General features: G+C 48.4%; 1 protein-coding gene across 1 annotated transcript in view; it reads right to left on the reverse strand.

Moving 5' to 3' along the window:
- Blvrb (biliverdin reductase B) overlaps positions 1 to 14,619 on the reverse strand; it is a 20,141-nt gene extending 5,522 nt beyond the window's left edge. The window contains exons 1-4 of the mRNA XM_010614468.3: positions 14,309 to 14,619; positions 4,573 to 4,737; positions 4,347 to 4,436; positions 227 to 355 (exon numbers count right to left, since the gene is read on the reverse strand). Of these exons, the coding sequence (XP_010612770.1) occupies positions 227 to 355; positions 4,347 to 4,436; positions 4,573 to 4,737; positions 14,309 to 14,387 (463 nt within the window). The 5' untranslated portion in view covers positions 14,388 to 14,619. The remainder of the gene's footprint in view (positions 1 to 226; positions 356 to 4,346; positions 4,437 to 4,572; positions 4,738 to 14,308) is intronic.
- Positions 14,620 to 15,658: the final 1,039 nt, after the last annotated feature.

Below are 15,658 nucleotides of genomic sequence, written 5' to 3' on the forward strand. Positions count from 1 at the left end.
AAAAAAAAAAAAAAAAAAAAGAGGGCGATCAAATAAAGCAGAAGATAGAAAAATGTACTTGTCAGGGTTTTGTTTCTTTTGGAGGGGGTGTTTGGATATGAACTGGAGACACCTCAATGTGCAGTGTTTGGAGTTTTAGGGTGACTAGGGAAGGCCCCTTAGATCTCTGCAGGGGGCAGGCGCGAACAGGCTGGTGACAGTGCCACTGGCTCCCTGCCCCACTCACCTATGTGTGGTGGCATCACAGCCACATACTTCAGGCCCGACTCCTGCAGCACCTTGTGCATCCGGATGTGGTCATCGGTCACGTCCTGCAGTCGTGGGGGCACCTTGGCTGGGTCCCATAGCAGGAAGGCTGAAAGGGGGACACGGGGCAGGGTCAATCTGGTTTGTCTCATTCTGGTGCCAGGACGAAACTCTGCAGTGGCTCACACTGCTCAAATTTCTCTCTCTGCAGGACTGGTGACTGAACCCAAGGTCTTCACACTGAGCTACATCCCCAGATCTTTTATTTTTTTGCAGACAGGCTCTCATTACATTGCTTAGCTGGGGACTCGAATTTGCAATCTGCCCGCCTCAGCTTCTCAGAGTGCTGGGATCACAGGTGGAGCCATTGCCATCACACCTGGACTGTTCACAGCAATTCCAAATCAGACTTCTCATCCTGTCCCGAACTGTCCACTGTGGCCTCTTGCTCCTACTGGGCCGCAGGTCAAGGTGAAAGCCACGCCCTCAGCATGGACGACCCCAGAGGCCCCACTGGGCGATCCCGCCGGCTGGCAGACATCCACTCAGCACCCTCCTCTGCAGCTGCAGATCCCTGTGTCCCACTGCAGTTCCCTCTCATGGCTCCCTTCTTCTTCTGGCACAGTTTGATCAGGGGCCACTGAGCAGTGCAGCTTTCCCTGACCACTTACTTAAAACCGCCACCCTCCGCCCTCAGCCTGTACAATCCTTGTTCCCTGGCTTGTCTTTTCCCCCAGCACCTTCCCTACTCTCACACCAGTTTCCCCAGGTCCTAATCGATTATTTCTCTGCTCCAGGACCAGGTCAGCTCCACAGGGTGGGGGGCTCTAGTGTTAGAAGGGTCTGGGACACACACACACACACACACACACGCACACATATATATATATTTTTAATGGTGATACTAGGGATTAGACCTTGGTACTTTGTCTTGAGCTACATCCCCAGGCCTTGTCTAATTTTTTTTTTGAGACAGGGTCTCACTATGTAGTTGAGACTGACCTGGAACTCAGTATATAGCCCAGGGTGTTCTCAAACTCACAGCGATACTCCTGCCTCAGCCTCCCAAGTGCTGGGATTACAGGCGTGTGCCACCATGCCAGGCTTTAATTTTTTCTTTTTTTGAGACAGGATCTCATTATGTAGTACAGGTTGGACTCAACCTTGCAACAACCCTCCTGCCTCAGCCTCCCGAGTGCTGGGATCACAGGGTGTATCACCACATCCAGCACTTTTCTAAAAAAATTTTATAAAATCTTGACATGAGATCTTGCTAAAATCTGAGTTGCCCTGGTTGGACTCACATTTTTTATCCTCCTGCCTCAGCTCCCCAGAATTCTGGGATTTCAGGTATGTGCCATCACACATGGTTTTTAAAACTCTTGAGACAGGTTCTCACTAAGTCACTAAATTGTCCAGATGGGATTAGAATTGTGATCTTCCTGTCCCAGCCTCTGAGATGTTGGGATTATAGGTGTGCACCACCATGCCTGACCAAATTTTTTTTTTGTACCGGGATCAAACTCAACTCAGGACCTGACCACTGAGCTAAATCCCTGGGTCTTGACTACTAAATATCTTTTAAGGCATCACGAAGCCTTAGCAGAGCTAAATTTCATGCTCACAGTGATAGCACACTTACAACGCTCCAACTGTGCTGTGTGTTTTAGGCACAGTTTGGCGAGATGAGAGCTTTGGTTCGGTCTTGGCTCCAATTCTGGGACCTACCACTGCCCAACTGTCTGTCTCCTCGCATGTAAACTGGTATGGTGCTGGCTGGGGGTGTGGTAGAGAATGTGCTTAGTATGCCTAAGGGCTCTGTCTTCTGATTCCAGCACCAAAACCAAGTCACTCCTAATTGTCTCACTGACTCCTGGGCAGCAGGATTTCCTCTTAACATGTGAGACAACCAAGGCTCAGAGTCTAAAGTGAGGGCCTCAGGCCACTCAGCAAGAGCCTCCGAGCCCAACTTGCCTTCCTCAATCGGCAGAACTGGACACCTCCAGCCTGCAGGTGGCAATTGCAAATCCAGTCTGTCAGGTACCCTGGGTTTCTCTCTAAATCCTTTAGGAGGCTCCTTCAAAAATCAAGCCAACCCACACATGGGGGCTCATGCCTCAATCGCAGCACTCTGGAAGGTTGAAGCCGGAGGATCGCAAATTTGAGCCCAGCCTGGGTAACTTGGTGAGTTATTGTCTCAAAATAGAAAGTATGGCTATAGCTGTGGATGTAGGTCAGGGCAGAGGCCCTGGGATTCAGTCTACAGTATAGAAAACACAAAGAAACAAAAACAAAAGGGCTGGAGATTTAGCTCAGGGGCTCTACCAGCTGCCTTAAAAGTGCAAGGACCAGAGTTCAATCCCCGGTACCACCCCAATGGATAAACTCTAAGCTTCTCAGAGAACGAAGATCTTTCTGATCTTTTACCTTGAAACTTGTATACAGTAGGAGTATCTGACACTAATGATTAGGGGCTAAATGTGTCCTCTTCTTTTTTTTATCATGTTCCAGAAGATAAAGTCCCTTTCTTAGGGGACTGAGGGCTGTAACTCCACATCAAATAGTTTAGGAGGGAAAAAGCAAAACCAAAAAACATTCATATATCTGTGGGCACAGATAAATCAATTATAATACATATTAGCAGTTTTGGAATCAAGGTGGCAAGACTATAGGTGTTCCTCCTCCTCCTCCTCCTTCCATTTTTCCTGCTTTGGAAGTGTTTCTAACAAGAAATTGGAAGCCAGGCAGTTTCACATTCCTGTAGTTCCACCTGTTTGGGAGGCCAAGGCAGATGGATTTCTGGAGTCCACTAGTATCAGATCAGCCTGGGCAACATAGCAGGAACTCGTCCCCCAAAACAGAAAAACTAAGAGCAGACCATCCTAAAATTTCAGGTTTGGGAATACTTTCCCATTTTAAAGTTTGAGTTGGGGTGGGGAGCACCAAATGATTTTGCTTCCTGCCCTCCGGCTCTGGCTTCCAGGTCTTTGCTCTTATGGTCTCTGCTCCCCAGAGAACCATTTTTCCTGCCCTATGTACTCCTCATGCCACCTCCTGTCCCAAGGAGGCCACCTGTGGATGAACACAGTGGGGAGGAGCGTGAGCCAGGCAGACAACCGGCTGCACCTGGCGAGAAAGCCAGCTGGGCCCCACACCCTGAGCAATCCCAGGGACAAGAGTCATGCCAGCTGTAGTGGCGCACACCTGCAATCCTAGCACTCGGGAGGCTGAGGCAGGAGATTGCCGCAAGCTCAAGGCCAGCCTGGGCCACACAGTGAGTTCAAGGTCACCTTGAACTGTATAGAGAGACCTTATCTCAAAAAACAAAACCAAAAATAAAACAACAAAAACAAAAAAAGCCCCAAACCAAACAAAACCCCCAAACAGAAAACAATCCCCCAAGTAAAAAGAATAAAAAATATAAATTAAAAATAAGAGTAACAATAGCTAGTACCTGCTGAGCACCTACTGTGCATAGCCTGAGTGTAAGTATCCAAAGGAGTTGTGTGAGAATTAACTGGCTTTCATCCAGGGAAACATACAGGACCTAGCATCCAGTAAGTGCTCAATAAATGCTGTTCCCATGAATTGCTCTCTGTAGACTTCTTTCTGGATCACTCAGTACTGCTATTTGTTTGTTTTTGCAGTGCTGGGATGGAACCCAGAGCCTTGCAAGGACTAGGCAAGTGCTCTGCCCCCGAGCTATAGCCCAGCCTGGCAGGACAACGATTTGGATTTGTTTAATGTCCAGATTTGGATTTGCTTAATGTCCATCGGTTGAGAGCCGGCTGTAACCACAGCACCACCACCTTCCTCTGTGAGGTTCCTCCCGGGCTTCTCTCTTCCTGGCTCTGATGTCCCTGCCTGTGCCTGCTCCATCCCACCCTGCTTAGCTTGGATGTCAGTTTGTTCACCAACTGTGAGCTCTGTGACTGCACAGCCCAAGGCCATACGGATCCCTGCTATGTCCTCAGCATCGCCCAGCAAGATTAAGGCACATGGCTGGCTGGCGCGGTGACTCGGAATGGCTCAATGTCACCTTCCACAGGTCCAGCACTCACCTCCCAGCTCAACCCCATCTCCGTGACCCCACCACCCACCCGAGGTGCAGGCCACGACCTTGTCCACTCCGTGAGCCTTCATGGCTGCCACAATGTTCCGGGCGCCCTCGGACATCACTGTAGTGGGACCTTAGAGGGGACAGAGAGTGGCCGTCACTGGTGGGAGGAGGTGGCGGCAGGGGTGGCAGGGGTGGGGCAGGGGGGGGACGTGGCGCTGGGGGCCGAGGTGTAGGGAAGGGCCGTGGACAGAGGGGGGGCTCAGTACTGAGGTCATTGCCAGTGCCCAGCAGCACAATGACAGCGTCCTGCCCGGCCACGGTCTTATCCACATCAGCCGCCTTCCGCACATCCCCCACTATCACGTGGGCTGGCTGGGGCCCCTCTGACGGCAGCCTGGAGGAGTCCCGCACCAGCACCGTCACTTCGTAACCTGTGGGCAAAGAGAAGACAGCAGTGTCAGTGGGCGTGCAGGCTGGTACTTAGGCCCCAGAGAACACCAGGAACCCCCAGATCCACCTTCTAGGCCTCCTGTTCCAGGTCCATCATCTTCAAACATTTCTGGTGGCAAATAGAGTTGTTAGAATAAGGCAACACACTGACATGGATCCACAACCTCAACCATGCACACATGGAATCCCAGCACTTGGGAGGCTGAGGCAGGAGGATTACAGGGAGTTCAAGGCCAGCCAGAACTTCTTAGTGAGACTCTGTCTCAAAAAGAGGGCCAGGGATTCAGCTCAGTGGTGCTGCTATCCACCTCGAAATCCCAGGTCCCAAGTTCAATACCTGGTACAAAAAAAAAAAAAAAAAAAAAAAAAAAAAAAAAAAAAAAAAAAAAAAAAAAGAAAGAAAGAAAGAAAGAAAACAACAACAACAAAACTATAACTCCATGGAGGCCTCCTGGGGCTCCCCGTGCCCCAGACAGCTCCGGCTTCTAGCAATAAAAGGATTCTAATGCCTTGGTTGTCACTGCTCTTGGGTTCCCATCTATGGTTCAGAAGACTCAGGAACACAGCTACAGCTGCCCAGAGGTTGGCCAGAGCTGGATCGGTCCCAGGTCCTGCTGCTAATGCTCCTTCTAGAAGGAGAGCCCTTCCTTAGTGGTCATAAAAGTATGTGCCTTGCCAAAAGAATTTTGGATAATTGCCTCCTGACCCCAACACACACTGCAAAGTTCCCCCCAGCCAGCCACAGGAGTGCACACCTATAATCCCAGCACTCTGGGAGAGTGAGGCAGGAGGATCACACATGTAAGATAAGCCTGGGCAATTTATCGATTTAGCGAGACTGTCTCAAAAAATAAAAAGGACTGGATGGAGCTCAGTGTGAATGTCCTGGGATCAATCCTCAACCCCACAAAAATAAATAAATACATACACACATTATCAGTGATTTTTTTTTTTTTTTCTGAGACAGTGTGACACCGTGTAGTTCAGGCTGGCCTTGAACTCCAAATTCACCAGCCTCAGCCTCCTGAGGACTGGGATTATAGGCATGTGCCACCAGATGGGCTTGTTTTGTTTTTCAGTACTGGGGATTAAGCCAAGGCAATTCAGAGCCATATTCCCAGCCATTACTGTGTTTTGAGACGGTCTCTCTAAATTGCTAAGTTGCCCAGACAGGGCTAGATCTTCCTGCATCAACCTCTCAGAGTGCTGGGATTATAGGTGTGTGCTTCCCTTCCTCTTAATAGTTTCTTTCTCTTTTTATAAGAACTTTAATTATGCTGGGGGTGGTGATGGGCACCCATAGTCTCTAAAGGTTTTTCTGAAACAGGATATAGAGCTCTTTGGGGGACATGGCTGAGGGTGGGGTGGGGCAGGGAGAGGAGATGGGGCTAGAGGGGGGGTTGAGTGCCCAGCTAAGGCAGTGCTTACCCAGAGCCTGGGTCAAAATGCCGCAGAAGCCTCCAGAAGAGACTCCCACTGTGCAAATCAAGCACAGAATGTTTTCAGCATTTTCTTTTATATTAAATTTAATTTTTTTGCACTATTGAGGACCAAACCCAGGGGGTGTCTACCACTGAACTCCATCACCAGTCCTTTTTATTTTTAATTTTCAGACACGTTCTCATTAAATCGCCAGGTGGGACCCCAGTTTACGATTCTCCTGCTTTAGCGTCAAGAGTAGCTGGGATGGGGCCAGGGATTTAGTTCAGTGGTGCTGCTGCCTGCCTTGTAGGCACGAGTTACTGAGTTCGATTCTCGGTACAAAAGAAAAAAAAAACAAAGAGTAGCTGGGATTAAAAAAAAAAAAAAAAAAAAACACAGGAGAGAAGTCGGGCATGGTCGTACAAGCCTATAATCCCAACATTTGGGAGGCTAAGGCAGAAGGATCACCACAATTTCTAGACAGCCTGTACTACACAGTGAGTTCAAGACTAGCCTAGACTGCATGACTCTGTCTCAAAACAAATAAAACCAAAAAAACCCAAAACTACCATCACCACCAAAAACCTACAGTATATGCTGGGCATGGTGGCATATACCTGTAATCCCAGCACTCAGGAGGCCGAGGCAGGAGGATTGCTGCTAGTTCGAGGCCAGCCTGGGCTACATAGTGAGACTCTCTCTCTCAAAACAAACTGTGGGTGGGTAGCTCAGTGGTAGAGCGTATGCAAGGCTCTAAATTCAGTCCTCAGCTCAAAAACCCAAAGGAAAATCCAGTAGATTGTGATGGCAGAAGGCTGTAATCCCATTTGTTCCAGAGGCCAAGTCAGCGAGATCACGAATTTGAGTCCTGTTGGGACAATTTCACAAGCCCTGCCTCAAAATAAAATTTAAATTTAAAAAGCCCCCCCCCCCGCAAAAAAAAGGCTGGGATGGAGCTCAGTGGGAGTGTGCTTGCTTAGCATGTATGAGCCCTGGGTTGTAGCCTGAGCACTTCAAACGCAAGCAAAGTAACAACTAAAAACAAAACAAAACACACATAATGGGAGAGAAACTTTGCAAATCAAATCATGTATCTGATAAGGCAGCTGTACCTAAAATGGTATCTTTTTTTTTTTTTTTTTTTGTACTAGGATCAAACTCGGGACCTTGCACTTGCGAAGCAGGTGGCAGAACCATTGAGATAAATCCCCTGCCCATGTACCTAAAATATACGAAGAACTCCTATAACACAATAATAAAAAGGTGGATGACTAATTAAAAGTGGGCAAAACATCTGAACAATCTTCCAAATAAGGTATTTAAATGGTTAATAAGCACTTGAAAAGATGTCTGATACCATTACCCACCAGGGAAATTAGAATCAAACCCAGAAGGAGCACTACTGCTCACCTATCAGGCTGGTCCCCAATAAAGATGGCAATGAAAGTACTGGCATGCTTGTGGGGAACCAGGGACCCTCACACCCCCCCATCAGCATGATGCGGCTGCTTTGCAAAGGTCTGGCAGCTCTTCAAAAGATTAAACATAGCACAGCACATGACCCAGCAATTCCACTCTTAGATATAGGCCCCAGGGGAATGAAGACATATTTTTACACAACAACTTGCACATTGTGCGCATTTACAGCAGTGTTATTCATACTAACATTCATCAGCTGCTTAATAGGTAAATAAAACATGGTTTATCCAAACAATACAGCATCATTCAGTCAGAAGATTGTTATGAGTTCAAGGTCAGCCTGAGCTACATGGTAAGTTCAAGGCCAGCCTGAATTACACAGTGAGACCCTGTTTCAAAAAAAAAAAAGACCGTATTCATGCATGAACCTGTAGATGTTTTTTTCTTTGCTAAGTGAAAGCAGCTAATCTCAGAGAACCCATACTATATGATTCTATTAATATGAAATGTTCAGAATAGACAAATCCATACAATCAGGAAGTTGATAGGAGGTTACCTAAGGCTTGGGAAGGATTTGGGTGAAAAATGGGAGGGTGCATTCTAGAAGTTCCTCAAATTGCTATTTAAAGGGAGGAATTGTATAGTATGTGAATTGTAGCTTTAAACATGCAAATAAACATATGAAAAAATGTTCAATATCACTGGTCATTCAAGAAATGCAAATGAAAACAATGCTGAGACTCCACTTCACCCCAGAAAGAATGGCTGCTATCACGAAATCAACCAATAACAAATGCTGGTGGGGCTGTGGGGAGAAAGGAACCCTTCTCCATTGTTGGTGGGGGTGCAGACTGGTACAACCACTGTGGAGATCGGTATGGAGGCACCTCAAAGAACTAGAATTAAAGGTCCCACTTGACCCAGTTATTTCCCTACTGGGTATCTTCCCAGAAGAATTAAAAGAATCATACCAAAGCGATATATGTGTACCTGTGTTTATAGCAGTACAGTTTGTAATAGCTAAAACTTTGGAAACAGCTCAATTGCCCATCAACTGGAGACTAGATATAGAAAATGTGGGGCTTTTTAAAAAAAGTAATACTACTCAGTCTTAAAGAATGAGAAATTAAGCTGGGCATGGTGGCGCACGCCTGTAATCCCAGCACTCGGGAGGCTGAGGCAGGAGGATCGCTGTGAGTTCGAGACCAGCCTGAGCTACATAGTGAGTTCCAGGTCAGTCTCAACTACATAGTGAGACCCTGCCTCAAAAACCAAAACAAACAAACAAAAAAGAATGAGAAATTAGACATTTATACCTAAATGATGCACATTGAAGTGATACTCTTCCGTGAAGTTAATAAGACACACATGTGTCAATACTGAAGTTTCTCTAGTGTGAGAAGCTGCAAGTGTAAATAAGGATCAAAAGGCATAACAGATAATGTGAAATAGGAAGAAAAGGTCCAGAAGAGGAAGGGGAATTGGGAGGGACTGGAGAAAGGAAAGAAGGGAATAGAATTAACATGAGAAAAGGAAAAAATGGAAACAAAGTCTTTGTAAATAGGGAGGGGTGGAGGGGATAAAGGGAGGGTAGGGGAATGGGGAAAAAATAAGAACCAAGATAGAATATGCAAAGGTACAAAGTTCTGATGATGAATATTATATTGTATACCTAAAATGTACCAATAAAATTAATTTTTAAAAAATCTGTCATAGGCTGGGCATAGTGACGCACGCCTGTAATCCCAGCACTCGGGAGGCTGAGCAGGAGGGTCACTGTGAGTTCAAGACCAGCCTGGGCTACACCGTGAGTTCCAGGTAAGTCTCAACTACATAATGAGACCTGTCTCAAAAAACCAAGAAAAATGAAAAACAAAAACCAAACACACAAACAAAAGCTGTCATAGGGCCGGGCATGGTGGCACACGCTTGTAATCCTAGTACTCCGGAGACTGAGGCAGGAGGATTGCCTCAAGTTTGAGGCCAGCCTGGGCTATGTAGCGAGACCCTGTCTCAAACAAAACCAAACAAAAAAAGCTGTTATTAAAATGCAGAAGTGGGCAGGCATGGTAGTGAGAGTCTAATCTCAGACTCTGGGAAGCTGAGGTAGAAAAATCACACATTCTAGCACGACTAGAGAAAGTTAGCAATTTAGCAAGATCTTGTCTCAAAATAAAACATTTGTAAAGGGCTAGGGGTTTAGTTTAGTGGGAAGACCATGGGTTCAAACCCAGTACCACACACACACACACACACACACACACACACACACGAAGTAAAGACAAAACTAAGATAAATTAACCAAAAGGTAGGGTAGCGCCTGGCACAGAAATAAACTCTGTCTTGTTGTTTGCTATTGTTATGCCCTTTAATCATCTCACAACTTCCCCGCTCACCTGGACCAGCCTGAGTCTCCTGGTCCCTTCCCTGGGTCTTCCTTATGTTCCTGGGCCCTGCCTGCCCCTCCAGTCCACCTTCCCTACAGCAGCCAGAGCTTCCCAGTTAGACACTAAAGTGGCTCCCTGTTCAGAGCCCCGCACTGGAGCTCCCACTCTTCTACGGACAGCCTTCAGGGTCCCACAGATTCTGGCTCTTCCTCTTCAGTGAGCCGCATCCTCCTCGACCCCCACTTCTTTCAGTTCCTCCAACACACCGCACTGTTTCCTGCTGCCTGGCCTTTGCACGTGCTGCCCCCTCTGCCTGGAATCCTCTTCACCTCCGCCCAGTCACTTGTACTTCCTTTGCCATGGCCTCCTGCTGACCTGCAGTAAACCAAGAGCCCTGCAGCCCAGGATCTATGTCCTATGCACTGCCATCTCCCTGGCCCTTGACAGACACCAAAGCTCAGGCTTTCTTGTCCCATGGACCTGGGTTCATCCTCTGGCCCTGCCACTTGCCAGCTGAGGAACCTCACACATCCCCTCCTTTGATTGCTTCATCTTCCTCGCCTGCTTTTTGTTTTTTTGAGACAAGGTCTCACTATGTAGTTGAGACTGACCTGGAATTCACTATGTAGCCCAGGCTGGTCTCGAACTCACAGCGATCCTCCTGCCTCAGCCTCCCAAGTGCCAGGATTACAGGAGTGCGCCACTATGCCCAGCTACATAATTGACATTTAATTTTGTTTTGTTTTGTTTTGCTTTTTTGAGACAGGGTCTCCCTGTGTAGTTGACCTTGGGCTTGAACTTACTAAGTGGCTCAGGCTGGCCTCAAACTGATGGTAATATTCCTGCCTCAGCCTCCCGAGTGCTGGGATGACAGGTGTGCTACACCACACTCAGTTTACAAAACTCATATTTCATCTTTGCTTTTGATTTATTTTCCCTGCTACTCTGTGCTGCTCTTCTTTTGTATGTTCGATACCGGGGATTGAACTCATGACTTTGCACTTGCCAGGCAGGCACAACCCCACTGAGCTACATCCCCGGTCCTGTTTGTTTGGTTTTTTGAAATAGAATCTCACTAAGTAATCTAGCCTGGCCTTGAACTCAGTTACATAACCCAGGCAGGTCGTGAACTTACGGTCCTCCTCCCTTGGCCTCTCCAGTGCTGAGAATACAGGTGCAAACCACAGCCACCACACCTGACCCCCACAAATAACATATAATACATAGCAGTAGTGGTGAACTTGTGGCCTGTGTGTCGCAGTGGGCACACAGAGCCCTCTCTAATGGCATGTGAGCCAAGTCACCCCAGCAACCCAGCCTCAGATAATAGTTTTTCTTCTTTTTTTATATTGGCGATCAAACTCAGGCCCTTGCACTTGTGAAGCAGGCGGTGGAACCACTGAGCCAAATCCCCAGCCCAACAGTTGTTTTTCCAAAGTAACCCCTCAGGATTCAGGTTTAATTGCACTGTTGGCATTTTGAGATAAGTAAGTGGGATTTGGTTGTAGTCTGGGCACTCCATCTCTAAAATGTTCACCATTACTGATGTATAGCATGCAGGATTACATATACTTTTATATATATTTATACATACACATAGAAACATACATATTTCCTCTTTAGCTATCCAAGAGTAAATTGCAGAGTTGTTTTTTTGGGGGGAGGGACCAGTATTGAACTCAGGACCTTGTGCTTCTGAGGCAGGCAGTAGAACCACTGAGCTAAATCCCTGGCCCCAGAGGGTGTTTTTTTTTTTTTATATCAACCCTCAGTGCAAAAGATTTTGCTGCCTAATCCAGTGTACCAAATACGTATAAAATATAAAATTTTCATAAAGCTTATATTTAATATGCGATGCATTTTGATAGTATTGTGACCAATTAAATATATTTCAGGACTCACTGTGACCCACAGTTTGAGAAGCACAACTCTAAAGGTAGCTATTGCTGAGAATGTAGCTCAGTGATGCAGCATCTGCCTGGCAAGCATTGAGTTCTTGAGTTCAATTCCTGGTACAATAAAAAAAGCCAATACAAAGTAACTACTATATCTTGTCTACTTTAATAAGGGTGCAGAAACTGAGGCAATTTTAGGTAATTGGGCCAGCACCACAGCTAGTAGGTAGAGAAAGTAAAATTTTAACCTAAATTGTGTCTGATTCCATCAGATCCTGAACATAACGTGAGGCTATAATTTGAATTCAGTCAGCCAGGAAGCATCAACCACACACTGGCTATGGTCCTAGGTACTTTACTCATAGTATCTCATTTAATGCAATCATAAGTACCCAGGGCAAGTGGACTAGATTCATTCCCTATTTAGTTAGCTAGCTAGTGGTACAGGGAATTGAACCCAGGACATTTCTTTCTTTCTTTCTTTCTTTTTTTTTTTTTTTAATTTTTATTTTGAGACCAGGTCTTGCCAAGTCACCAAGTTGGTGAGGCTGGGCTGGAACTCTCCACTTGGCCTCCCGCCCTGATTCATCCTCACAGTAGAAGGTTCTAGATGCAAGTTATTTGGTCACACAGGTGGTGAGTGGTGGAGGTGGCCATTCAAATGTGGGGCAGGCTGCACCAGAACCAGTGCTGGTTATTTTATTTAAAAAAAAATTTTTTTTTTTTGCTAGTAGTAGGGATTGGACCTAGGGATCACTGAGGTACATCCTCACCTAACCCTTGCATTTTTATTTTTATTTTTATTTATTTTTTGGTACCATGGATCAAACTCAGGACCTTGCACTTGTGAGGGAGGCACAGTGCCACTGAGCTAAATCCCCAGCCCACCCTTGCATTTTAAAAAATTTGAGACATAGTCTCATTAAGTTGCCCAGACTGGCCTTGAAATTCTGATCAGAAGCTGGGATTACAGGTGTTGTACAGGGCAAGGCTTCTGCCAGGCCCTACAAAACCGCTCTGAAGTCAATAAAGCCCCATTCACCCAGGTCCTTCCTGTTCGTGATCACAGCAGCGGAGACATTCAGAGCAGGGGGACAGCAGGGTCTACCCTAGGTTCCAGTTCCCAAGTTCCCTGGGTGCAGTCCCAGTGGTGACCAGCAGGGTGGGACAGGAGAAACCCAAAGCGCTGGGCATTAAATCCAGATACTCATTCCATGAGTCCACATACTCAGAGTGACTCAGCACATCTCAAGTTCTCCCTCTTCCTTCCCCACTGCTCCCCTAGAAATACTTATCAGCACATTAGTCTTACTTGGAGGCCAGGGCTCCTCTCCTCACCATAAGTCAAAACTTTCTGAGGATCCTGAGGAGGAGGGCACTAGGAAGGGTCCTTCCAAGGGAGGCTGGGCTGAGGCAACAGAGTCCTGGAAGGCCCTGGTGGCCTCCGCCCTTTTTGGGGCACACAGATAGCTAATATCTCAGTCACCAGGGCTGACAGGGGTGGGGCCCTATATCTGGAAGTCCCTGGCCCAGCTGGGAGGTGGTAAAGTGTGCACTTAGGGGGCAGGGGGTGCTGGGGGTGCTGTGCCCTTTCTGGCAAACCTCAAAATTTTCAGCTTCATCGAATTTTCCAGAGCTAGTGCTCCCAAGTCTTCACTCAATGGCTCTTTGATCTCTATTCTGTACACACAGCAACCCACCCATAACCTTTCCAGTTTCCAGCTCCACGTCCAAACCAAGAATCTCCGGACATTTTTGGTGTTTAAGAGTGTGAACTGGATTCAAATCTCAGCACTGTCTCTTACCAGCTGTGTGATACTTGGTGAGTCACTCTCTGCGCCTCAGTTTTCTCCCCCCCCCCGTATGTTGTGCCTCCCCCACTTTCTTTTGAGACAGAGTCTCACTACTCTCTTTGTAGTTCAGGCTGGTCTCCAACTCAGGGCAATATTCCTGCCTCGGCCTGCTTTGTATTGGGATATTACAGGCACGTGCCACCATGCTTGGCTTAGGGCCTCGGTTTTCTCTCTGTCAAGTGGGGTAAAATAAAAGACAGCTGCCAGGATTTAATACATGTGGCAAGAAGGCACTGCACGGCAACAAGCTGATGCTGGCTTAACGGACCCACAACCACCACAGTGACAATCACTAGCACATCAAGAACATTTCATAAGAGCCCTGTGTTTACACCTAACTGTGTCACCGGAGTCTTCCCAGGCTCCCAAGGCCAATTTCAATGCCTGCGCACTCACATAAAACTGAATCTTTTAGCTTCTCTCATTTGTGCCCCCGTGGCCACCGGCTTGGCTCCCTGTCTTCACACACCCGAACCGGGCACTGGTGGCCCCTCAGCCCGGCCTCAGCACCTTGAACCCCTCCCTAGTGCTCTGCCCGCGTGCCCCATGGTATCCCCCACCGGCCCCAACTCATGCCTGCTTGCACCGCCTGCGCCAGGGTGGTGAGCCCGGTCCGGCCAGTAGCGCCGAAGATCGCGATCTTCTTGACAGCCATGCCGCGGGGTCCTGGGTTTGCGAAGCCGAGAAACACGACTCGCGGGAACCCAGTGGCTGCTGGGCGGTGCTCCCCACTTTCTCTAGACCGAGGGATGGGGCGGGGCGGCTCAGAAGGTCCCGCCTGCGCCCCGCCCCCTGTTCAGGAAACTCGGTCTTCCGCAGAAAAGAACGAGAGTGGGTCGGGCTGCGACTGTTTGCAATCCTTGCCGCCCAGCACTACCCTCTCGGACCGCCCGCCACTTAGACTTGGAGCCACGCCCCGTCTAGGACCCGCGCGAGCGGGCAGGGCCAGGCGAGTTTGTCACTCATCGCCCCGCCTCCTCGCTCTAGCGGGGCGGGGCAGGGCGGGGCGCGCTTTAACCTCGCGCCTGCACCTTCGGCGGTCCTGGGCCGACCTGGTACTCGCAATACCGCCCAGGTGCTCCTCCAACAGCGAGGGGATTGTGAAAGAGAACGGGGTGGGCGCGTGGGTGTGACACCATGTAACTGCGCGTCTAGGTACCTGTGCGAACCTCGTGACCCTAAGTACCCACAAGGGAGCTCACGATTGCGGTGACACCTATGCTATCCTTTGTGTTACATTGTGACTGTGTGTGACCCCATGTGTGGTCCGCACCGATGCCGTTCTTTTGTGACCTTGTGGTGCACTGTGGGTGACAATGTGTGTCAGCCCATGTGATATGGCGTGAGTGTGGAGCATAAGCTGTAATGGAGTGTGTGAGACCAATGTGTCGTGGAGGGTGTGTGACACTAGTCTCACTCGAATGTGTGGCTGTGCATGTTACTGTGATGCTCTTTGTGACTTGCTGTGACTGTGTGATGTATGAGTGTGTAGCAGCGCAAGACGTGTCACCCCATGTGACTAGGTGGCCGGTGTGACTAAGTGTGAATGTGTAAAATGTTTGACACGGTTGTGAAGCTGTGTATGATTGTGAGGACATGACACTTTGTGACTCTGGGAGTGTGCGACAGCGTGTGACATGCGTGGTTGAGTGTGACACCACGTTGGTGGTGGCCCCATTTGAGCGTGTCATCGTGTGTGACGCCGTGGGACCCTGTTTCGGTGTGGGGCACAATGTGTGTGACTGCGTGCAGCAACCCGAAGGTTGACCCCGTGCGACCCCGTGTGAGGGAGTGACACTGCGTGGCCGTGGAGTGTGTGTTCGTGACGTTGCAAGTGGTCCCGCGTGCTGGGGGAGTGTGTGAGCCCGTGGGAGGGTGTGACGGTGCCTCACCCGCGTGGCCGGGCGTGTGACGCGCGGGGACCCG

Source organism: Fukomys damarensis, unplaced genomic scaffold (genome assembly GCF_012274545.1).
Source record: "Fukomys damarensis isolate Sample0158 unplaced genomic scaffold, DMR_v1.0_HiC HiC_scaffold_19, whole genome shotgun sequence".
Classification (NCBI taxonomy): domain Eukaryota; kingdom Metazoa; phylum Chordata; class Mammalia; order Rodentia; family Bathyergidae; genus Fukomys; species Fukomys damarensis.